The 25,151-nt window shown below is 32.4% G+C and overlaps 1 protein-coding gene across 1 annotated transcript in view; it reads left to right on the top strand.

The window, feature by feature from the left end:
• Window positions 1–25,151, top strand: part of LOC148601185 (complement C3-like) — a 54,899-nt gene that overhangs the window by 26,211 nt on the left and 3,537 nt on the right. The window contains exons 21-36 of the mRNA XM_088554795.1: window positions 1,123–1,227; window positions 2,655–2,846; window positions 4,092–4,167; window positions 5,919–6,075; window positions 7,200–7,274; window positions 8,546–8,741; window positions 10,287–10,498; window positions 11,687–11,842; window positions 12,820–12,992; window positions 15,576–15,926; window positions 16,555–16,642; window positions 18,779–18,847; window positions 19,999–20,101; window positions 21,133–21,222; window positions 22,233–22,325; window positions 23,332–23,415. Of these exons, the coding sequence (XP_088410921.1) occupies window positions 1,123–1,227; window positions 2,655–2,846; window positions 4,092–4,167; window positions 5,919–6,075; window positions 7,200–7,274; window positions 8,546–8,741; window positions 10,287–10,498; window positions 11,687–11,842; window positions 12,820–12,992; window positions 15,576–15,926; window positions 16,555–16,642; window positions 18,779–18,847; window positions 19,999–20,101; window positions 21,133–21,222; window positions 22,233–22,325; window positions 23,332–23,415 (2,220 nt within the window). The remainder of the gene's footprint in view (window positions 1–1,122; window positions 1,228–2,654; window positions 2,847–4,091; window positions 4,168–5,918; window positions 6,076–7,199; window positions 7,275–8,545; window positions 8,742–10,286; window positions 10,499–11,686; window positions 11,843–12,819; window positions 12,993–15,575; window positions 15,927–16,554; window positions 16,643–18,778; window positions 18,848–19,998; window positions 20,102–21,132; window positions 21,223–22,232; window positions 22,326–23,331; window positions 23,416–25,151) is intronic.

Here is a 25,151-nt window from a genome sequence, read left to right as displayed (position 1 = left end):
CTACTATCCATTCATCTGCCTATATTTTTCCATCCACATATTCAAAAACAAGTTAGGGGACTATATTTATAGGGATCTCTTTTTCACCACCCAAATTTCTGGCAAATAATTTTAAGTTTTTCTTCCAAATTGAAGCTTAACTATGTCAACTGATTTAAATAGTGTCATGTTGCACATAATTTCTCAATTAAGAAAAAAAACATGTTACCATGATCAAGTGATAATATTTGCTTTTATATTCCATTTGTACTTTGATTTTATGAAAAATAATATCCTATCTTGTGATTTTAAGATCAATTTATTGCATTTAATTATTCTTTTTACGCTTAACTTTAGATTTGTTTGAAAAAAATGCTTGATAAAGGTTCATTAAACAATTATTTTTTTGTTGACTGCTGTGAAAAAAGAGCATTTTAATAAGCATCAAAACAATTTTATGCTTTCGACTTTGCACGTGTATATTATGAGTTATTTTTACCTCTAAAAAATTTAGTAATTGAGATTTTTTACATCATCAATAAATGTTATTTCCTTTGAAGGTGTATTGGGCATTGTACAAAAATTGTGCTTTGTGATGAAAATGGGTTCCCAACTCTAAGGACCCAATTTTAATTATATTTTAATAGCATATTTGACTTTGCAATAGAATTCACCAATCTGTCTGTTATTGTTTTCTGATTTTATGTTTCTGAGTTATTGAACTTTGAACACAAAGAAAAGGAGATGTGCATATCATATGCCTTTGCACAGCTGTTCATTATTATTTTGCCAATATAGCAATTTAATTGGTCGTTTGTAGTAAAGTTTTGTAACAAATACATGTAAGTTCATGTACTAGTACGTAGTAAGATTTTTGCTTATGTATAGTGTTAAATAAATTAAATTATTATTCTCATAACTTGTTATTTAGAAAAAATAATCTGTATTTCAAACAAGATTAACATTTACAAATATTAGTGTCTAAATGGAAACAAACTGCCTTGTAGTCTTAGGGTAGTATGCCTACCTCAAGTTTGGAAGGTGGTGGGTTCAATGCCTGGCCGAGTCACACCAAGGACTTTAAATTGGTAATCAATGCTTTTCCACATTACCATTTTATAGTTACTGACATTTACTTTACAGTAACCCACCCATTTACCAGCATTAATACACAAGTAACAACTGTAGATCTTACACTACCAAAGGAAGCTATCCCTGGAACAGGAAAGTGTAAAGTATCTGCCATTGGTAAGATGGTTATCTGCATGAATGGAAATGTATGATTTGAATGCCTCTTTTGAAAGCGTTGCTACATTTGGCATCTTAGACTAATCATGAGACTAGTACTAATTTTATTTTATCTCCTTTTAGTAATATCTTGGATATTAGTATTCAGCATTTGTGTCTGTTTGTCTGTTTGTCTCTCTCTCTCTCTCCATTCTTCTATCCATTTACTTTTGAAATGTAACACCTCCTGAATTAGACATAGGATTTTGATGAAAAGATATAAAGATCATTTCTTTATTGTGTAGAATTGTAGATGTGTATGAAGGGAGATAGTTTTAATTGAGTTATTGTAATTGGATCTTATCCCTTGTAAGGATTTAACATGTTGATATTCCAAGTTGAAGTGGTGATACATTTCCTTTGTCTGTTAGGGTTCATGTAGTATATTTATGTCTCAGGGCGGATCCAAGGACTGACATACCGGGCATATGCCCCCTAAATCTGTAAGAAAAAAAAAATTTCACCACAAGTTTCACCCCATAATATTTTTTGCCTTGCTTTGCACGGCATTTAATTCAATTAACCCCCCCCCCAAACTCAAATCCTGGATCTTCCCCTTTATCTTAAGTCACAACAATGGACTTACCTCTAGACCAGTAAAAACTTGTTATAACCCTTTGGTCGTGGGGAGGACACGTGTGTCCGTTATTGGCAGGCCCAGGGTAGGACATGAATGTTTATTGTTGGCAGGCTAAAACGAGGACATTTGTGTCCAAATTACATTAAAATTGTAAAATTTGTTTGTTTTTAATGAACTGTTTTACTCTGAGATATTTAATTTTATTTCCCTGATGAAAGTGATCTGGAGAAAATAAAAGTGACATGAAGGACCTTTTCCATTTTTTTCAGCCAGCGTTGTAAAATGTTTGCAGCATAAGATATTTCATTTCTGCAAACAACACTGTGGATTAAAAGAAGCAAGCATGTGTACTTAGTTCAGAAGAAATTTTAATTTACCACAATTTTAACATGTGAAAACAAAACATTTGTCTTAACCATACAAATCTCTCAAAAAAGGGTTTTGTTTAGGCAGGTTCATCTATTTATATATATATATATACTGTAAAAGTACTATTGCTTGTGGGGTACCAATTTTCATGGTTTTTGTGGATTTGGTAAACCAGGAAATTTGGTTTACAATGAAAAGTAAATTTTCTATTTGTTTGTATAGCAGAGTTGTCAAATCCACAATTCAAGAATCAAGAAACTGATAAGTTTTCCCTAAACCACGAAAATTGGTTCCCACGAATAAAAGTACATTCACAGTAAATCATTGTATGGATCAGTTAGAAAAGTGCAGCATGTGGCAACAGTTAGGCTCCAATCTTTTCTTATTACTTGTTTGAGGATCCATCCACATATGAACAAATATATTTTATTTTGTTTAGGAAACATCATGGATGCTGCAGTACAAACAGTTCTTGGTGGAGTTCATGATCTCCTTGACAATGTCCCACATGGTTGTGGGGAACAGACAATGATCTTGATGGCTCCCCTTGTCTATGCCATGAGATATCTTCAGGGAACAGGCAGACTGACACCACAAGCAGAAATGAGGGGAAAATTCTTCATGAAAGTAGGTAAGATTTTATTGTGGCATGTTGAATATTATTTAAAATTGATTGAATATTTTTTTGTATGAATAAGACATATCTAGGCATTGCTGCCTAGGGAGAATAACATACTGGTATATAGTACAGGACATATGGCATGTTTGGATCAGAATTTAATCTTAGAAGTGGAGATTTCAGGTCTACATCTTCATATTTTTTGGAGATTTCAAGTCTAAATTTTCTTATTTCCTGGAGGTTTCAAGTTACAATTCACATTTTTTCTGGTTGACTTAGGGAATACTTTAACAAAATTTGTTTAGCAGATTGAAATCATTAAAAGATTAACCAGGCTTGGATAATATTCCAGTCAGATTTTTTTGTCTCCTTGGAAAGTTTTTGGTCTCAAACTTCACATGACCTGGATAATTTCAGGTAGAGGATTGAAATTGAAAGACACACTCCCTTATTTTGATAGTCAAGTTAACCCCCTGGGTATTGCTGTAACTATAACAGTAAAACTGAATGGTCAGTGCATTTGTAAATCTTACAATATTCAAGAAAGTTTTATCATGGAAGTTAAGTGTTATAATAACTTTATGGTGTACTTTCATTTCCTTAACATTTTGTGACCCGTGCAGGTCCAGGTATCAAAAGAATAGGCCTGCAGCAGCCCTAAGCTTGTCGTAAAAGGCGACTAAATAGTGCTCAGAACCTTAGCCGAGGGCTAGGGCGCTCTGCCCACAGAGCAACTGGGATGTGTGCCCCAGTTGGTGGAATGGGGTACCCCTGGCGTGTTACATGCTGGGGTTGTCAGGCTATAATACGGAAAACCTGACTGCAAACCAGAGTGGTGCACCGTGTTGGGAAAGATGCCACGTTCCTCGCACGTTAAAAACCGTACTGTGGAATTCTCCTGAAGTAGGAACCATAGGGCTCCGCCACAGGAGGCTAAATTGCGCGACCCTACCCACCTCTCCCTATTTCCAGTGGCAATCAAAATTTCTCGACCCCATTATCCTTGTGTCCAATCCCATTTTTCTTTTCATCATCATTTCATGCTCATTTTATCATCAATTTCATGTTCATCGCCTGAATATAGCTGAAATATTGCTGCTTGGGCGTTAAACCCCAACAAACAAACAAACAAATCAACATTTTGTTTCCTTTGTGATTAATAAATTTTATTCTTTATTTTTAAAATTCCTCCTTTACAATAAACTGTTTGCATTGTTATAATGCGGCATTTATATAGAAATATAAGTATTATTCCAGGTTACCAGAGAGAACTATCCTTTAGGAAACCAGATGGATCATTTTCAGTATGGCAACATAGGGCATCTAGTACTTGGTAATTGTTAAACCTCAATGGATAATTATGAAATGGTGATTCCTTTAGGTAGACATTTGATGAATGAATTTAAACCAATTTATTTGGACTGAGTGGTTTTTGTCAGGTTTTAGCTAAGGTATAGCAACTGGTATATATATATGTTCAAGAAAAAAAATCCTAGTGGAACTTTCTGTGATTTATGGATTTAGTGCTGCCAAAATGACCCAACAGTTCTGAATTAGAAAAAAACTTAATGTAGAATAAGCCAGTTTTATATCTGAACATATGGAGCAATTCGGCCCATAGACAAGTTGTCCCAAGTCTGCAAGGACTTGGTCGTCATCGATAAGGCCACCCTGGCTTAAAATTTTGTCCACTTAGAGGTTAAACCTGCTTCATGTTAATGAAACATCATAATCATTCTAATAATCATATTTTCTAAGCACAGAAAAAAGTTCGTGATTGTTTCCTTCTTTTTTTTTAAGCAAATATAAAATTAACCTATGATAAATTTGTTTCTATTTGTTTCTTGTTCCCAACTTAAGGTATCCTAAGGTCCAACTAGTTCACCCCTGGGGTAATATTACTGGTAGTTCACTTATATCAATGTTTAATTCCCCCACCTTGAGGAATCAGACATACATGTATATAAACTTTAACTGCTATCTGTATGATATTAGAATGTGCAGTGAATACTGTCTGAGTCAAACCTGAAAAATCTGAAAATCTGTTTAAACCAGACACTTTTTGAAGTCCCTTTATATCAGTTTAAACCTTGATTAATGGAATGCCAGCCTGAATCAATTTTATAAAGTCTAAAAAGTGTTTGGTTTAGACAGGTTTTACTGTATTGAGCAAAAAAAGATTAATAGGATAATTTATTGGAAAGAGTGAATAACCAAATTATGATCACAAGTGCTGAAGAAAGCCTAGATTTAACGAGTGTGCAGACATTCTTCCGTGCACGAGTTAAATCTTTATGGGTTCTTGACACGAGTGATCATATTTTGGTTATTCACGATAACCAATTGATTATCCTATTTATTATATAGATTTCCTCCATTATTTGTTGCTATTTTCAACATAAATTTAAAGTTTTTTGAAAGGCGGATTGATATTCGTGTTGTGACGTTTTGGCAGGAGAAATTGTGAGAGTGAAGTTACCAAATTTATTTCACAGTGGGAATTATTGATTTTTTTTAATATTTAAAACATTCGGTAAATCACTGCTATCTTTATAATAAATGGGTTATATTATATTAATTATTGTACATGTATCCTATTATGTAAACTAATTATCCATTTGACAAGAGATGTCAATCAATTATGTGTAACAAAATATCTTAGATATTATTACAAACATAAACTTGAAATTCTAGAAAATGTCTGTCTAAGGAAAGACAGAATAGAAATTTTCCAAAAGAGGTTTACCTGTATATCAGAAAATCTTGATGCAAGGAGAATGAAGTCTCTGTAGTCTCAAAACATTGTTTGCTGTTTTGCAATTGATGTATCTTCTAATTCCACATAACTTATTTCATTAAAATATTTACTATACTACATCATATCTTGTATAAAATTTATTGTGCTGTGTAGTTAAACAACAAAATTACAATTAAAAGAAAATATGGGTTATAGGTAGGAAAGACTCTTTAAAAGGACACTTCCTTCCATTTTTCAGAGTTATGGTATTTTAAATCCAAATTTTGGGGTTGAAAGGTGTATCATGCAAAACTGTTTATTATAGTATGAATTTGAACTGATTTTAGGTTGACAGCATTTGTAATGAAGGTGTTTTGTCAGGCTAAACAGTACATAGATATTGATCAGAATGTTATCTGTAGTGGGATGGAATGGCTGTTTACTAAACAGAATCAGAATGGATCCTTCACTGAATCTTCACCTGTTTATCATAAAGAAATAATGGTTTGTAACATTCAATACTTAAGTGTTTTGTACAGGAGAAAGAGCCACACATGATAACCATGCTCAATTAATATGGTGATCATATGATATTTAAGGAATGACTGTTATATATTTTTTTTATCTATGAGGAAATAACCTCAACCATGGGTGCATACTAGATAACTTGGGTAGCAGGTTTTTTTTCAAGTGTTCACCACGGGCTTCAAGGTTATTTCAAATAGACTGAAAAAATGTAACAGTCATTCCTTATAATTTAATTTCAGTATCAAAATTTATCGAGTAAATTGTCAAAAAAGGTTGATGACATCACAGTCACAGGACGAAATATGGTGTATGAGATGATGGACAAAATTTCTTATTCAATCAGAAAGCTTGTTACAATAGTAACATATGATTATTATATGGTTCTCTGACTTGTTGACATATGATGATCATGTGTCGACTTGAACATATGTTAATCATATCACACTCAATTTATATGATAAGAATATGTTGCTCATCACACAAAACCTAAAAAATTGTTTACTGTCATTTTTTTGCTTGGACATTGATCAGTTCAGACTGGTAATGACAATTTTGTTAATGGTAATTGCCTTACATCAAGTGTTTAGTAATGTTAAATATAATCAGGCTCTTGTCTAGAAAAAAATTCTACTTGTAAATCAACACATAATTGAAATTTACTATTTCAGCAGTTTGCAAAGACTGAATTTTTTTATGTACTTGATTATGTAGATAAATATTCCAAAAAGTCTGAGGGCTGTCCCAGTAAAACATATGAGGGACGAGAGAAGGCACTTTTATTCTTTGTATATATATATAGGTGTTCAGGTCTCTTGACAAAATATAAAGTTTAATACAAAACATCAATAAAATTTATATGGGTATCTCCTCTGGTGAAAAAGTGCCTTCCCTGGGTACATCATATTTTTTTTAATGCAACAGTCCTCAGATTAACTTAATATAGAAAAAAAAATTAATGACTTATTTGCTGCACATAATGTGCCCAAAACATCTGTAGGATTTCAATAGGTGTTATAGGTCAGTATATGCTTTCCCATAAGTGATAGAGACACTTTGTACCAAATGGAGCTCTCTTTGGAAATATATGGTTTATTTTGTAGGGTGGTATTAATGGAGAGACGTCCATGACGGCCTTTGTATTGATTTCAATGTTAGAATGTGATTGCAGAATGCAAGTTAGTATTGTAGCCTTTTAACTCTTGGTTTATTGATTTGTTTTTATGGTATTCAAATAAATCATAATTAGACACTGATCATTTTATAAGTGAGGGGGAGGGGGGTTCTGAGATTTTTTTGAAAAAAGAACATATTCTAAATTTTGGTGAAAATGTTTTTTTTACTTGTCAATTGAAAAGAAATAAAAATAATCATTCTATATTTTTTCCATTATTTAACAATGCAGATTTCCAAATTAAAATATCGATTTCTGTTGCTCCTGAAATTTTTGGGATTTTTTTTACATCAAATTACAGCCCCTTTTTTTTGCAGGATAAAAATGGTTGATGCCTTAATAATTTAAATTAGAGAAAGTTGGTATACACCTATAAGTATAAATTGCCTCATAATTTTGATCATGAATGTCTGTTCTTGGCAGATTTCTTTGTATAGTTCTTTTCAGTAAAACTGATGTAAATATTTTTTTCTTTTTTGATGGATGGAAAATTTAGATTAGAGTTATCTTCATTTACACAAGAATAAATTTAAACTGGTCTTTTTTTTCTGCTTCGTTAAGGAACATTTCTTTATTACTAAAATAATTTACTAAATCAGTCTTCAAAACAAAGTTTGAAAATTATATTATTCTGTTTCTTCTCTTTATTTTTAAGTGCTGTCAACTTGATATCAAGGCATATCTTAATTATAACCCCCTTGAGCACATGAACAGATTTCTAAATTGCACCTGTTATACATTCTTGGAAGTCTACAGTTGCAATTGTATCCCTCCAGTTTTACCCCAGAAATGAGATTTTTAAAAATAAATAAGATTCCCACTCAACATTATTAGCTCACCTGGCCGAAGGTTTTGCAAAACTATTTCTATAGCTGAAATGACCCTTATTATAAGGCCTTCAAAGGTCTCAGGGATCAAAGTTGTCAGGTGACTCCTTGTAAGAGTTATTGCCCTTGAAAGATGAATAATGACGTTTTTTTACAGTTTTCAGCTAATATCTTGAAAACTATAATAGATAAAAAGAAACTTTCTATCGCTGAAATGATCATTATGATTGTCCTACCAGTCTTCTTGAGTAAAAATTTTTTGGACAACTCCTTGTTAAAGTTATTGCCCTTGAAAGACAAACTTTAACCAGGTGAGCAATTCAGGCTCCTGGGAGCCTCTTGTTTATACTCTAGATGTGCATGGCATGAAGGATTAATTGATACTGTTAGGAGGTGTTAATGGTTAGGGAGCTAAACACCAACACAATTACTAACTGTTATTTTACAGGGAACTAGTGAAAGAATAGCCAGAGCTGTTAATTTCTTAGAAAACCAGTTTTTAAGGGCCCACCATCCTTATTCCATATCAATCTCGGCCTATGCCCTCGTGCTAGCTAACAATCATAGGAAATGGAGAATTAACAGAAAACTACACAGATATTCTCAGTTGAAACGATTCAGTAGGGAACAAGGCCCAGAAAAAGGTAATATGTTATTATGTGCTTATTATATGCTCCCCCCACTCACAGTAGTTGGGGTATCTAGTGATAGAGGTGTCCATACCCCCACTCACTGTTGTTGGGGTATATAGTGATAGCGGTGTCCATACCCCCACTCACTGTAGTTGAGGTATATAGTGATAGAGATGTCCGTACTTCTGTTTGTACTTCCATTACACAGAGGGGTACACAACTCCTCCTATATCACTGAATAGAATATAATTAATATTAACTTAATTACCGGTTGATATTTAAGATGTGCATCTCTTGTTTTACATTTTGATCACAGTTTTTCTATTTTATCATTATTTCTCTCTTGTTAGGGAATTAACTATTAAGAAATTGTATCATGTGGTTTTATTATTCAAGTAAGTACTTTTTTTTGTTTTTCCATTTTTTATCATCAAATCTAAAAATAAGCTTCTCACACTTTATTTTTGAAGTGAATAATTGATGGTAGCTTTTAGGATTTGTTCAAGTTAGTAGAATTGGCCTTGGTTCCATAAAAAAATCTCATGTGTAGATTTTCCTCAAATCTTCATTTTCAAGTGATTTGATTGGTCAGAATTTGAGTTGAGGAAAGATTTGAAAAAAAAACTAATTTTTCTTGTTTTGAGATACTTTATCCCTTTCCTTCATGGGATTTTGCTGATGTTTTTTATTTACAAGTGATTACAGCCAAAAATTTAAAATATACTAGATCATTCAAATTTAGTCCAAAAGGCTCAAACTTGGTGGACGTATTACACGTAACAGGTAAAGTGTTTTCTGACAATAGGTTGCAGAGACTGGTTCAAGGTTACCATGAAGACAGCAGAGGGCCTTAATTTTTACAATGAATTTAAATTTTTGTTTTAAATCAGTATTAAATCCATAAGATGACTATTGAACAGATTTTTAGCCTATTTGACAAAGCAGTAAGGCTTCCATATTTTTCTGCAAGGTATCTTTTGTCCCTTTTGAACCCCATACAGTTGGGGAACACCCCTCTTGGATACCCTGAAAGATTTCTTTTTGGTTTCCAACAGCACAAAAAAATGGTCAGTGTGTTTGCCTTAAGCCCTATATATCAAATTAACCAAATAATGTGCAGGGAAATCCATGGATATAGCCCTAAAATAGGGGGAAGTGTTAAGGGAGGGGCATCAAAAGGTGTCATTATGAAGGAAAGGGTTGTGAAACCTGGACCTTGTGTTGATTCTGAGAAATATACATCTTACTTGCTACTTCTGGATCAAGTGGCTTCCACTCAATGTAGTACAAAAAATACTTTGAACCTTGATCTAATTTGTGTGTTTTTTGATCAAAAGTAGTCTAAATTAGAAAATCTGTGAGCAATTCTCAATAACTTGATACTTCCCACTGTCCCATTTGATAACATGCAAAACATTGTTTGGCTTTGGAATTCACAGTGAAATTTTGACATGATTTTTTTTTAACATATAAAGAAATTATGGAAGTGGAAACTTAAGAAGTGGTTAGCCTTCAAAGCATGTTCTTAAGTTTTGCATATTTTATTTTTAAAATTAGGTTACAGATATTGGCCTGTTGAAACATCAGATTTTGCAAACCAAACTGAAATTCCATTCTGGTACAGAAAGCGTCCTTCTGCAATATCCATAGAAACAACAGCCTATGCCTTGTTGACACAGCTTGAGTTAGATAAGTTACGATACAGCCATAACATAGTAGAGTGGATGGTTGAACAACAGCAAGCTTCAGGGGCTTTTATATCTACACAGGTACATAATACTGGTATAGAAAAAAACATCCACCTAAGTGTAAATATTTGCTGAATTTAGGGGTGTACTCGATACTCTTAAATCTTCACATAATGTCAATGTACTCAATACTCCAAAATCTTCACATAATGTCAGTGTTCTCAATACTCCAAAATCTTCACATGATGTCAGTGTACTCAATACTCAAAAATTTTCACATGATGTCAGAGTACTCAATACTACAAAATTTTCACATGTTAGAGTACTCAATACTACAAAATCTCCACATGATGTCAGAATACTCAGTACTCCAAAATCATCACACCATGTCATCAAAAATATTCACATGATGTCAGTGTACTCAGTACTCCAAAATCATCACATAATGTCAGTGTACTCAATACTTCATAATCTTCATAAATAATACAGAGTATGAATTATAATCAAGCACAGTATTCTTTTTTATAATTACATTTACTTGGTTTCAACAGAAAAAAGTTGCAATTAACACTACGTATATCAATATATATATAAAAGTCTTAATTATTATTATTCATATGAAAATATGTCATGACCACAAATGAATTTGTTCACATTTACCAGGCATTTTAGTATATGTTTGTCTCTGGAACATCACTAAGCTTCTAAAAAGTAAAAGAGAGGATGTTAATTGTGATGGGTTGTTCTTGTAAATTAAATACCGTGGGTACTTTCAATACATTTTTTTCTTCTCTTTATTCTGAACTCTGCATGTTGTTTTAGAGCTTTCTGTTCTCCCTGTGACTTCACCACAGTCTCAGCTCTGCTGGCTATAAAAATATTAGCTAACAAATAAAAGTGATGTATGCACCACATAAATAAATGTATAAGCAACTTTTTATCTTCTCATCTTTAAACTTAAAAGTGAGTTTAATAGGAGTAAAAGGCTATTTAATAATTAGCTTGATCATACATATGTCTTCTTGTATTTCACCAAAAGTGGAACAAATTCAGATTATAATCTAAATCTTGTATTTGTATTAAATAGATGTATGTTTGTATAAATTGGTTTTCATAGTACAGTGCAAGTTTTTCAGACTTGTTTTGCATCATTGATAGCAGATAAATATTCAGTTTTTTAAAATTAGGCAACAAAAGCCTTGTAAATCTGTATTAATCTTTAAGGTCTGTGGAATTGTAGTTATCATATTTAATTATTTTTATTTACAGGACACAATAGTAGGTCTTCAAGCTTTATCTATGTATAATATCAGGACTTACGCTGAAGATGTCAACATGAGATGTATAGTTACAAGGGGGGATAACTCATCAACACACATGCATTTACGTGAACATGAAGCAATGGTAGAGAAATCTGTACATGATGTAAGTTTATCTACAAAGTAGTGTAAAATAAGAAAAATACATAAACAAGGGTATTTGCATAATTACCGAAGTTGAACTGAACTAAAAGAAAATGGTCCAATAGACAAATGGCGATATCAAGGCAAAAACTGGAAAGTTGGAAACTACCACAATTGTTCAGGTTTTTCCAATGGAAAGGATGTGTTAAACCAGGTTTTATAGCATGCTAGACCTCCTGCTTCCATTAAGGTGTATTGTTCCAGCATATTGCAGTACAAATAGACGGCTCAAAATTTCCTGGAAGGAAAGTTTGTAAACTCTGTAGTGAAAACAGTACAGTAGAAGTATTCAAACTTTTATTATTAGATGATTATACTTCTATTAAACAGTGTTTTCATGGTTTCTAATTATATGTGGAGTCTTTCAAATAATCATATTTCTGGATATTAATTTCAGAGATGTTATTATTCTGATTGTAAAACAAGGTCCAGATTTGGATTCTTTTATAACTGTTTATTTACCTCCCAATTTTTGCCAATTTCCATTTTTTAATGATTATAACTGGTGTAGTGCTGAAAAGTTAGTTTCAGTTATTTTTATTTACATACATTTTTTCAAGCGCTAAAATAGGAAAAATTAACATACCATTTGTATGTGATTTCATTTAAGGAATTACTGTTATAGTTTTTCGTTCTATGAAGAAATAACCTCAATCATGTGGTGCACACTAAATAACTTGTGTAGCAGGATATTTTAAAGTTTGCTCCATGGGCATTAAGGTTATTTCAAATAGAACAAAAAATATAACAGTCATTCCTTATAATTTAAGTACCAAAATTCAACGAGTGAATCATTAAAAAAAGTTTGATGACATCACAGTCATTACAAAATTTGGTCTACCAAATGATAACCTAAATCTTTTATCCAACCAGAAACCATGTTACTTCTGAAATTAAATTTTATCTAAATCAAAGAATCTTTACATTATGACTTTTCAGATTCCTGCCACTGGACAATTACAAATCACGACCCAGGGTAGTGGTGTTGCTAGAATGGAAGTGGAAGTCTCTTTTAATGTTAATGACACTAAACAGGATCAATGTAAATTTGACATCAACGTTGCTACAGATGACATTGAGGTTGACATTCTAAAGGAAAAGCAGGCAAATGGGTATAGTTTAATATATTTATATGTCCTGGTGGTTTAGTACAGACTTTTTTTCTGATTTAAATCAGAAATCTGATTTTTCAAATCCAGAATCTTACCGTTATATTTCTGTCTTCACAGTGTCATGTGAATATTTACTTTGGATTTGTCAATTTCTGTTTTTTTTGTTGTTATCTCAGTAAAATCTTGTCTGTTAATAGCAATACAATTCTCTGAAGGAAGATATGTTATTGTCTGTATCAAAGTTTTATTCATGCTTATTTTGAAATAAAAGAGACACTTTTGTATACTATACCCCCATTCAACAAGTGATTGGTATAATGGAATAATCATCTGTTTGTTCGTCTGAATTCAATGGCAATTATGTCAGCTCCATATAGATTTTTATGTGTGGCCTTATATAGATCTCAGATACATTGTAAGCAGTTTTGATTGCTGTCAATATAAATTTCCTGTATAAGTGAGAGTATACCAGGCAACTTTTAATTGTATCTGGAAGTATTTTTTTAATAAAAGATAGATATTGTTAGCATAGATAGAAACATCAATTGAGATGTATTTTGTGGTATACTTCTTCAGTTAATGAAAATGAATATTTCAAAAGATTTGAAGAAAAAAAGATTGATTGATTGATTGATTGTTTGGGTTTAACGCCTGAGCATCAATATTTCAGCTATATTCAGGCAATGAACATGAAATGGATGATGAAATGAACATGAAATGGATGATGATGCTGAAATGAAAAAAGTGATGGGACACATGGATAATAGGGAAGAAGAAAGAAAGAAAAACAAGGAAAAATGTGATACTTGAAACATGTTACTTTTACTTATCAAAAGGAAGTAACTATTCAATTTTATTGGGGTCTAGAATCTGATTTATTCTGAAAAAGCATAACAAGACTTCATGAGAAGATTACCTAAGACAAAGTCCTTTTAAAAAAAGCATGAGGAATTATTGGTAATTTGAGCAAAATTTCTTTGATGTGTACTTGTTGATAATGCTTGTATTGGCAAACTGACTTGATGCAAAAAATTATCAGGTTAGTTTGCAATAAGCATGCACCAATTACCCACGTAGGGATCTCCTTTTTGGAAGGCCAATGAAATTACATTTTAATTTGACATTGCAATGACTGGCAAATTTGTACTTGAAACCATAAGACATATGATATTATATGGGTTGGTGCTTAGGTCCTTTGACAAGTATAAAGTTTAATACAAAACATCAATAGAACATCAATAAGTAGCAGTCTTTATATATTTATTAGACAGAAAGTGATTGTACATGTCTAAAACCTACATAGCCACTCTTTGTTTGTCATTTAGTTGTTGTAATGATTGAGATTGATAGTCTCTACATATGGTTGTTTAAGTATCAGTCTTTATGAAAATCAGACAGAAGGTGATTCATGCATATCACAAACCCACCAAATTCAGTTTTATTTGTTGTTCAGAAGCAGTTACTGATCACATAATCAGTCTTAGATTTTCATTTGGTTGTTGCGCTTTTGAGATAAAAATGGTAAAGATTGTACATGAAATTTGCACTTTGGAAGAGTTATCATTCTTAATTTGGCTTCATTTAATTGATTTTAGTAGGAGATAAATTTATTATTTTCTAAAAAGTGCAGATCTGAATGCAGAAAAGATTGTTGTGATATGAAAGTATAGCATATGTAGACTGAAAAGCGTCATTTGTTCAATGGGTTTTTCTTCACCATAAATCACATTAATATTTGCAGTGTCTGAATTTTAAATGGACTGGTTACTTAAGTATTGTACATTGTTTATATTGGCACTTTACAAGAGTTGCTGTTCTTGATTTAGTTTATTATTCGGGAGATGAATTTACAGCTTTGTCCAAAACATAGATCTATATACAAAATGGTCTATAGTTGTTTTTAGACCAAAACAGTTTGGCTGAATTTTCTTACTATGATTCACCTCTACAATTGATGGTGTCTGAATTTTATATGTATTTAAGATAACGGCTAGTATTTACTATAAGACAAAAATCCAAAGTGAAAAAATGATGTAAGCTCTCCCTGAAAATTAAATAGTTACTCTTTAATCAATATTTTAGGTTGATCATACCTATTACACAGAGCATTCTTCTCTGTCAACTGGCAAAATCATTCACATATATATTTTCTTTAAACTTATGGTGTTTCAAAAGATAAAAAAATTATGTTTGAGTCATTTCAAACAATTTTATGACCTAGAAATTAAGAATGGAAATATTAAAAACATTATTTTAAAAAACCTCTTTCAAAGGGAGATAATTGGTGGGAAAAATCTTTCAGAGTTCGGTTACCCCCAATTTTCAGTTTAAAGTATGAAAAAATGTCAGTGAAGTGTCCATTATATAAATTGTGAAAATTCCCTATAGAGTCTATATAAAGTGTAGCAAAATATTGGCTTTGATAAACCTCTATTATCTCGATATCAAGTTCAGTGACTTATGTTTTTAATATTAAAATTCTAAAGTATTTTCATTGTAGGTCATCCTTGCGAAAAACAAGGCCAATTTATCTAGTAGAAATATTAGGTATGATTTACTTTAAGATTTTTTTATGATTTGCAGTGGTATGGTCTGTGATGTATGTGGAGATTGTACAGAGATTGACTTTGACATTCTGATTGATAAATACAATGTGCCAGACCCAAACCCTAGAATTGGATTTTCTAATGCCAACGTTTACTCCCCTGACATGATACAGAGGCCACCATCACATACTAATCCAGTCGTGACTGATGTCCTTGATATTGACCTAACTGGTTCCTTGGATGCAGGCCTCCAAGGGAGGAGTGATGAAAGAAGACCTTTGAGGAGACTGGATGGAAGGAGACCTACAAGGAGACCAGGGAGAAGATCAAGATCAGTAAGGAGACGTGGTGCAAGCAGACGACAGAAATGTTTAGAGATTTGTGTAAGGTAAGTGCATAGACTCTAAAAGACAGATTTTGTCTTAAAAAAAAGATGCGTCTTCTGTTTATCTTTAATGGGTTTGAGAAATTTCAGCTATGGAGAACCATCTTGAAATGTCTGCAAGCTGCTGTGATAACCAACAATTATTTTCTGTTTATAGAAATATAAAGCATCAAAAGTGATAATAAGAAGAAAGATTCAATTAATCAGAAATATTGTTTTTGCATTTTTGTTCTTTTACCATGAAACCATGAAACCTGTCCACTGTAAATTAAAATTTTACTAAGTCATGAAGCACTCATTACAACTGTTAAACCCTTTTTATAACTCCACTTCTTAGAGTAGGGGTTTTAATGCAATGCCAATCACCTTGTCCATGTGTCAGTCCACTTTTCTGTAACAAATTTTGCATTGTCTATTGGAGGGAATGCTAAGATATTTTGTACATCGCTTTTCCATAATGACCTCTCCTGTGTCTACCTTTTCCCCCAGCTTATCAACTTTCTGTTTACCAAATGACTTTTAAGTCAATTAAAATTTGACAGAAATGGTTGAGTGGGGGTATTCTTAGTACAATGTACATGGCATGTAACATTTTTCTGTTTGACTGTTAGTGTATATATTTGTATTTCAGTTACTTAGGAAATGAAATTCTAGACATGCCAGTGGTTGATGTGGGATTACCAACAGGATATTATGTAGAAGATGAAGACCTCAAGAAGGTAAATATAAAGCTCACCATAGAACAATATTTTCTATTTTTTCTCAATTGCTTATAGAGTACAGTCCTCTTTATGGTAACTGATATGAATTTAACCTTTGACCTTAGAAGCTTTGGGAGGCTGGTTTCAGTCTGACATGAAGTTAACCTGTAATACTGAATAAGGATCTTTTCTAGTTTTGTACACTCTTTGAAACATTTGTGTTTCCCATTTTTACCATTCTTGCATCATCTGTGCTTCGTTTCCACATCGTTTTGCATTTGTTTAAATGCACGATACGAGCATTCTTTAAATGCATGATAGAAGGTTTCATTTCATGTTTGTATATTCATTATTTCTTTTATTCAACTGTTATTTTTATATTTTTTGTGATTATTATTTTTTGTATTTTCATTATTTCTATTTTCTGTTTTTTCTTTTCCCATTTTTTGGTTAATGTTATTTTTCAGTGTTCATCTATCATGCGTTTAAATGCAGGCTATGAGCATTCATCTATTGTGTCTTTAAACATGCACTAAGAGCGCTCATTTATAGTGTGTTTGATTGCATGCTGAGAGTGTTTGTTTTCTGTGCTTTTAAGCAGCAGTCTTTCTAAAAATCAGACAAGAGGTGATTCATACATGTCAAAAACCAACCAAATTCAGTTTTATTTCTAGTTCAGAAACAGTTACTGATCACATAAACAGTCTTGGTTTTTCATTTGGTTGTTGCACTTTTCAGATTAAAATTATATAGATTGTGTATGAAATGGCACTATGCAAGAGTTATCATTCTTGATTTGGCTTCATTTGGTTGATTTCAGTGGGAGATGAATGTATGATTTTCTCAAAAATGCAGATCTGAATGCAGGAAAGATTGTTGTTATGTGAAAATATAGCATATGTAGACTTGAAAAGCATCGTTTGTTTGGTGTTTTTTTCTTGTCCATGAATGACTTTACCGTTGGCAGTGTCTGAATTTTATCTGTTTATAGGTAATATTTTATAGTTTTGTTAAAGTATGAGGAAAAATAAACCCTAGTTAATGTAAAACTAAAGGGCAAGATTATTTTTTAAAATATCAATATATTCAACTTCATCCTCTGACATGTTACACTTGATTTGAGGATCTTTTATTAAAAAATGGTGCATTTTTCATTTGTTTGTTTGTTTGTTGAGGATCTTTTATTAAAAAATGGTGCATTTTTCATTTGTTTGTTTGTTTTTTTTTAAATTTTTATACCCTGCCACATGAAGTGGTGAGATATTATGTGATACCCCTTGAAAAGTTGCACGTCCCTCTGTCAGTCCCTTGACAGTTTCCAGATGATAACATGAGAAAAAATCAATGAATTGTTTTGAAAATTTGCACCTGATCTAGTGTTTAGTGGAGTCCCATTTCATTTACTTTTGTTACTTGGTGTGTATTATTTTAGTTACTTTATGTTCTTTGTAGTGTTTGTCTGTTTTCCATATCTGGTCTTTGTCCCGGGATTACATTCTTTTCATTTCTGTTAGTATCTTGGTTCCCTTGACTACTCTTTGCACATGTGTTTAATACCATACAATACTTAAGTTTCATTTTCAGCAAAATCCAAAATGTAGTGTTAAGAGTTAGGCCATTTAAAAATTTTACCATCACCCTTTTTCCACCATTACTTGATGGGGTATCACTTAATGTCCCATTAATGCTACATAATTTTACAGAGTGTTTTGGCTTAAATGTTTCTTTTGCCTAAGTCCAGCTGTTTAATAAAACTTCATAGAAATAAATTATGTGAATAAAGTTTACTTCTAAAGCACTACAAAGCCTAATCAGTTCTTCTAACAATTTTACTCTTTTAATTATACCCAACTTGCAAAGTGTGGGGTATATAGGGATGTACATCGTTCCTTCTATTCCATTTCTTTAGTTACACAGCAGAACCCATCTTCTGTTCATACACAGAATGGAATTTAATGAAACTTAAACAGAATTTTTATTACATATACCTCCTATTTTAGATTTTGATCCAAATGATTTGGAGGTCAATAGATGCATGTTAACATATGGGATGGGGGTATCAATTACGTGAGCATCTCTCACAGTTTTTCTCATTTTTTTTTTACTTCACTTGATAATTTCAAAAGTACATTACTTTGTTTCTCTTTTTTATAGACTGTTGCTGCTGATTTTATTGACAGTTATGATGTATCAAGGAGAGGTGTTACTTTCTACATGGAAAAGGTCTGTAGGCGTACTACGTGTATCTTGCATGGTTGAGGTCTGTAGGTGTACTGCATGTATCTTACATGGTAAAGTTCTGTAGGTGTACTACATGTATCTTAAATGGTAAAGGTCTGTAGGCATACTACATGTATCTTACATGGTTAAGGTCTGTAGGTATACTACATGTGTCTTACATGGAAAAGGTCTGTAGGCGTACTACATGTATCTTACATGGTTAAAGTCTGTAGGTGTACTACATGTGTCTTACATGGAAAAAGGTCTGCAGGCGTACTATGTGTATCTTACTAAGTGAAGGTCTGTAGGCGTACTATGTGTATCTTACATGGAAAAGGTCTGTAGGTGTACTATGTGTATCTTACATGGAAAAGGTCTGTAAGTGTACTGCATGTATCTTACATGGAAAAGGTCTGTAGACATACTATGTGTATCTTACGATGTCAAGGTCTGTAGGCATACTACGTGCATCTTACTATATCAAGGTCTGTAGGCGTACTACGTGTATCTTGCATGGAAAAGGTCTGTAGGTGTACTACGTGTATCTTACATGGGAAAGGTCTGTAGACGTGCTATGTGTATCTTTTATGGAACAGGTCTGTAGGTGTACTGCATGTTTCTTACATGGTGTACTACATGTATCTTACTAAATAAAGGTCTGTAGGCATACTACATGTATCTTACTAAGTAAAGGTCTGTAGGCATACTACATGTATCTTACATAGAAAAGGTCTGTACTATATGTATCTTACAAGTGAATGATTACTAAAAAAATTATGAAAGAAAACTATTAAATTAATCTAATTTAATGTTTTTTCTGCTTTGATGAAAAACATTATCAAAGTTTTTTCCATAATAAGACCTCAAGTATGAAAAACAGGTGGGGATTCTTAGATTTTTAAACTGAGGCAGGGTTTGTTGAATATTTGCACAAAATTAACAACATTTTTCAAAACAGGGGAGGACTTTCAAAGCCCTCTCTCTCTCCCAGCTAGATTGATTACTGAATGGAATGATTTTTTAAGCATTTGGAATTTGAAAAACAAGTATTTGGAGGTTATAAATTGTCAAATACCCTGAAAAGCCCCAAGCATTTATATTTGTGAAATAATTGTGGAAATATTTATTTTTCAATACAAAAATTAACATTCTAGATTCCACAATCTGAAGTATGCTTCAAGCTCAGAATGGTGATGGATTTCGAGGTTGAAAATTTACAGTCAGCAAAAATAGAAGTGTATGATTATTCCAAGAAAGGTATGGTATGTGGTAGAGGCCCAAGTAATACTGAAGAGATGAATGTTAGAATGCATTTTTTTCTTACCCTGCCGGTGCACCTGGTCCATGCTCCCAGTTTTTAGTGGAGTCAGAGTTGCTCATTTGCTTTTGTTACTTTGTAGGTATGATTTTAGTTACTTTATGTTCTTTGTTGTGTATGTCTGTTTTCCATGTCTGGTCTTTGTCCCTGGATTTCATTCTTTTGATTACCGCTATAACCTTGGTTCCCTTGATTACTCTTTCTATTGCAGTTCACTTAATAGTTATGATAAGATATGATCTGTCTTCAATGCCATTTACATCAGAAAAAGTTTCTTAACAGATTAACCACATTTTTAAAAAATATTAATGGGAGATGATTGTGTGTGTTATTCTTATATCCCACCCAGCAAGTGGATGGTATATTGGAATCACCTTGTCTGTCTGTCATCCTGTCTTAAAAATCTGGTCACAATTAACTTGGCTCCAAATATACATTGATTTTAAATTGGTATTTGACTTAAGAATAATGAGGCATAAGTATAAAGTACCATTCTTGTAAGAATCAGGCAATGGGTGGTACATCATAATTCTCATTTTGGTCTTTTTTGCGTTAAACATATTCAATACATTTAGAAAACAACCGAAAAGCTATTTAAAAATGTTAAAATCATTCTGATCCATCTGTGATTTAGATAGTTTTTACTGGTTATATAGGGAAATTTTGCCACCATTTTTCCACAGTGCATTTCAACTTAATTTGACCTATCAGTATCTTACTAAAGGCACACTTTACAAACACTTTTATGGTTATTTCTGGATGTTATAAAGTATGAATCCTTGGATAATGCAATAAAATTTCTGCATTTTATTATTCATGTGCCACACCGTATATACATGTTGCCTGATTCTTAAACAGAAAAGTACTTAAGCAGCTTTGATTGTTGTTCAATATAAACTTCTTGTATGAGTGGAGATATACTGAGCATGACAGCAGATGCAATTTCATTATTTAAATCTGTATATTACAGATGAACGTTGTGTGAAGTTTTACAGCCTCCAGTATGATGTAGCAGAGTTAGACGTTTTTTGTAGTAAAGAGAAGTGTCATTGCGTAGAAGGTACATTTTAATGTATCAGTGATCTAGTTTTGTTTCTTCTTTGATAAGATATATATTCACAGGCAAATATTGTTCATGTGAGTTTCTCATGACATTCATGTGATTTTTACATGGAATTAACTTAACATGAACTTTATGTGGAAGCTGGATTCACATGAATTTCATATGAAGTCTGTTACAAATTTTATTTATTTAACTCAGATGTAAATCATGTGAAATAATTTGACCTGTGAACGTCATGTCATTTGTCAGGCTTTAGATATAACAGGAACTCAAATGGATACAATATCAAGACCTAGTCCTCCAGATAAGACATGCATTTACATAAAAAAAAATATGAAAATAAAACTAATTAAAATTGTTTTACATCATTTACATATATTGTTAAGAAGTGAAAACTAATTAAAATAATGATAGAATAAGAAAAAAGTAAAAAGATAAATATATCTGAAAAAAAAAGAAGTTGAATTGAATTTTCAATTTCTTGGAATAAAAGATCATATTGGACCATAAGGAACAGATAAAATAGTATGTATTGATATGCCTATTATTCAACCCATATAACCCTCAAACAAGCTCACTGGTAATAAGGGCGCATTTAAGATTGATATAACCCTCAAACAAGCTCTCTGGTAATAAGGGCGCATTTAAGATTGATATAACCCTCAAACAAGCTCTCTGGTAATAAGGGTGCATTTAAGATTGATATAACCCTTAAACAAAACAAGCTCTCTGGTAATAAGGGTGCATTTAAGATTGATATAACCCTCAAACAAGCTCTCTGGTAATAAGGGTGCATTTAAGATTGATATAACCCTCAAACAAGCTCTCTGGTAATAAGGGTGCATTTAAGATTGATATAACCCTTAAACAAAACAAGCTCTCTGGTAATAAGGGTGCATTTAAGATTGATTTAACCCTCAAACAAGCTCTCTGGTAATAAGGGTGCATTTAAGATTGATTATGCAAGTGATATAAAAAAATATTTGATATTATATATCTATTTACAGGAGAATGTGCAGAGAACTATGACAGTAAAATGAAGAGCAATTTAGTGGCTGCTACAGATATATTTGAAATGGCCTGCTATGAGTATGACTATGGTAAGTGCAAAGATCATGTACAGTAAATTAAAGACATATATTGTAATGTTTTATTTTTAAGAAAAAATGTGACTTACTTATCATAGTGATGATTAAAACTCACATTATGGATTTAATGTGGGGGTCTTCTCAAAACTGCAAAAAATGAAAATCACATTTTTGACTGAAAGGACGAAATCACAATAATCAGTATATACAATAGGGCAATAATTTATACATGCAAAGATTTCTGAATTGACAGTATTGAAAAGGGGGTTCTAAAATCAGTCTTTAATTTAAATGTATAATATAGAGCCAAACAATATCCACACCATGAACCAATGTGCAAACTAATAAAATGGCATGTAAGGATATAACATATCAACCATTAAATAAATAAATAAATGTAAAGGGCTAGGGTAAAGAAAGGGGAGACAAATATACAAAATGGCACACAGAACTTAAGTAAAGAAAGGGGAGACAAATATACAAAATGGCACACAGAACTTAAGTAAAGAAAGGGGAGACAAATACACAAAATGGCACACAGAACTGAAGTAAAGAAAGTGGAGACAAATACACAAAATGGCACATGGAACTATAGTAAAGTAAGGGGAGATCAATACACAAAATGGCACACACAACTATAGTAAAGAAAGGGGAGACAAATACACATAATGACATACAGAAAAAGAACTTGGCATGTACATGATATATCAGTTGGGAAGCTATAAGTGCCTGAACTGATCTGTACAACTGTTTGATGTATCGATGAATGGTTATTGACGGATTGGTGATGGATTGATAACTGATGACAGGTAGCAGATCTTATCACGGTTTTGTTATGTAAAATAATGGGTGACCAATATGTCATGTAAATTCAAAAATTATCATTTGAATGAATCTATAGACCATTTAATGCTAGCAGTGGGATATTCAATGATCAGGTAGTTTACCTGTAAGACAATGGGTTTATGTTATTTCCTAATCAAGTTATTTTTTATAACAGTACTATGCAATTTTTCAGTGTTGAGAATAGAAGCTACAGGGATAAGATGGACAGGGAACCATTTGGTTGTTTCTACAATTATCCACTCTGTTATAAATAAAGGTATAATTTATGTTTTCTTGCTTTTTATGCTAGTAACTGCTTTATGAGGATTCATAATGGTTAACAAAGGCTACATACCCATAGGCAGGGGTGTTCCAGGTGTGGCAATGGAAACCTCCCCCCTCTCTCCTTGAAAGCAAAACAGCATAAAAAAACTGTTAAAAACAAGCTTGAAATTGATTAAGCACTATTAAAGTCGGAAAAAATCTGTCCAAATAATCCCCGTTCTAACCTTTCCCCCTAAAAATAGTTTTGTCTATGCTTCTGCCCTTGATGTTGATTGTCCATGGGACAATGACCCTGATAGGCAATCCTTATTGAACAACAAGATGGCATTGTAGAACCTTAATGACATGAAAGGGTATACTTGTAGCTGCCCTGTAACATTAAGGTATGATGCAAAATTTTACAAGACCATGTTGCCAACAAAATCAGGAAAGTAGAAGTGTTTAAATTGACACTGAGGTGTCAGGGTCATGACAAAGATATGACAAGTATAATTCAATGTACTACATGGATACTTTAAGCTGTAGTTGTATATAATTGTACAAAGGGGAAAAAAGGTACAGTATTTTGTGTGTCTGGTATAATGAATATTTTGAATTGCCCCACATTTCACTGCTTATAGCAGTGAAACTTTGATATATAAATATTGCTACATATATTCTAAAGACAATTTTAAATCAATGTTGTTGTATAGTAGGCATGTCATGTTTCAGCTCGGCTCTTTAAAATAAATTTCTTGTATCACAAGACATAAAAACCAATCAGGGAGGGAAACATTTCATTTTTACCTTTAATTTACATTGTTCTTAGACAAAAAAAAGGTTGAGGCCTTACATATTGTCTAGACAGAATTTGGTCAAATAAAGGAGGTAGATTACTTTAGAAATTAAAATGATATACAGTGAAACCTGTCTAAACTGAATCCTGAATTAACCAGAAACCTGCCTAAACCAGACACATTTGAAGTCCCATTGTGTTAGTTTAAATGTATTTTGAACCTGGATAAATCATACACCTGTCAAAACCGACCAAATTCTACAATCCGAAAGGAGTTTGGTTTAGTGAGAATTTACTGTAATATTAAGTAAGTAATCATATTGCAGACCTGTAAAGAAGAGTTAGAGGGCCTGTTTTGATTTCATTTGTGAGCAAATCACAAGTGCCATGCTCACATCCTCAGTGGAGTAAAGTTTGTGTTAACATTAGATTCCCCTCAGATCCACTGTAAACAAGACTGAATAGCAAATGTGTTTTTTTTCTTGTTATCTTGATTAAAATTTAATTCTATTAGCCATTACTCATTCATTTTAAAAATTTCACTAATATTTTAAAAATGAATCAAAAAGAAGTAGTGTCCAGAAAGGATATTACCAGCCTAAAAATGTGAAGGTGTTCTCAACATTACCAAAATTGCATAATTCATACTCATAAGCAGGGGGTTACAATTAAAATCCTTTGGAAGCGGAAATCTGTTTAAAATGTTAAAATTAGCTTAAATTGGTAACACACCATTAGATTTAGGAACATTTTGCACAAGTAATCACCCTAAAAAAATCTAGCTGTGAGCCTGTAATGGAAGGAAGAATATGTGCTGAAGAAGAAAACAGACATCTATCATGACCCACATGTCCTCCCTCTCGGGAGATAAAACCTCCTGTTTAAAAATTTAAATTGTATAAAATTAATTCAGCTGATTGTCAGATAGTTTATATCTGGTGTAAACATTCAAC

The sequence above is a fragment of the Perna viridis genome, chromosome 12, assembly GCF_037379345.1.
Source record: "Perna viridis isolate PV_CMFRI_1.1 ecotype Kerala chromosome 12, ASM3737934v1, whole genome shotgun sequence".
Lineage (NCBI taxonomy): Eukaryota > Metazoa > Mollusca > Bivalvia > Mytilida > Mytilidae > Perna > Perna viridis.
This window is presented reverse-complemented; position numbering and strand designations above follow the sequence as displayed.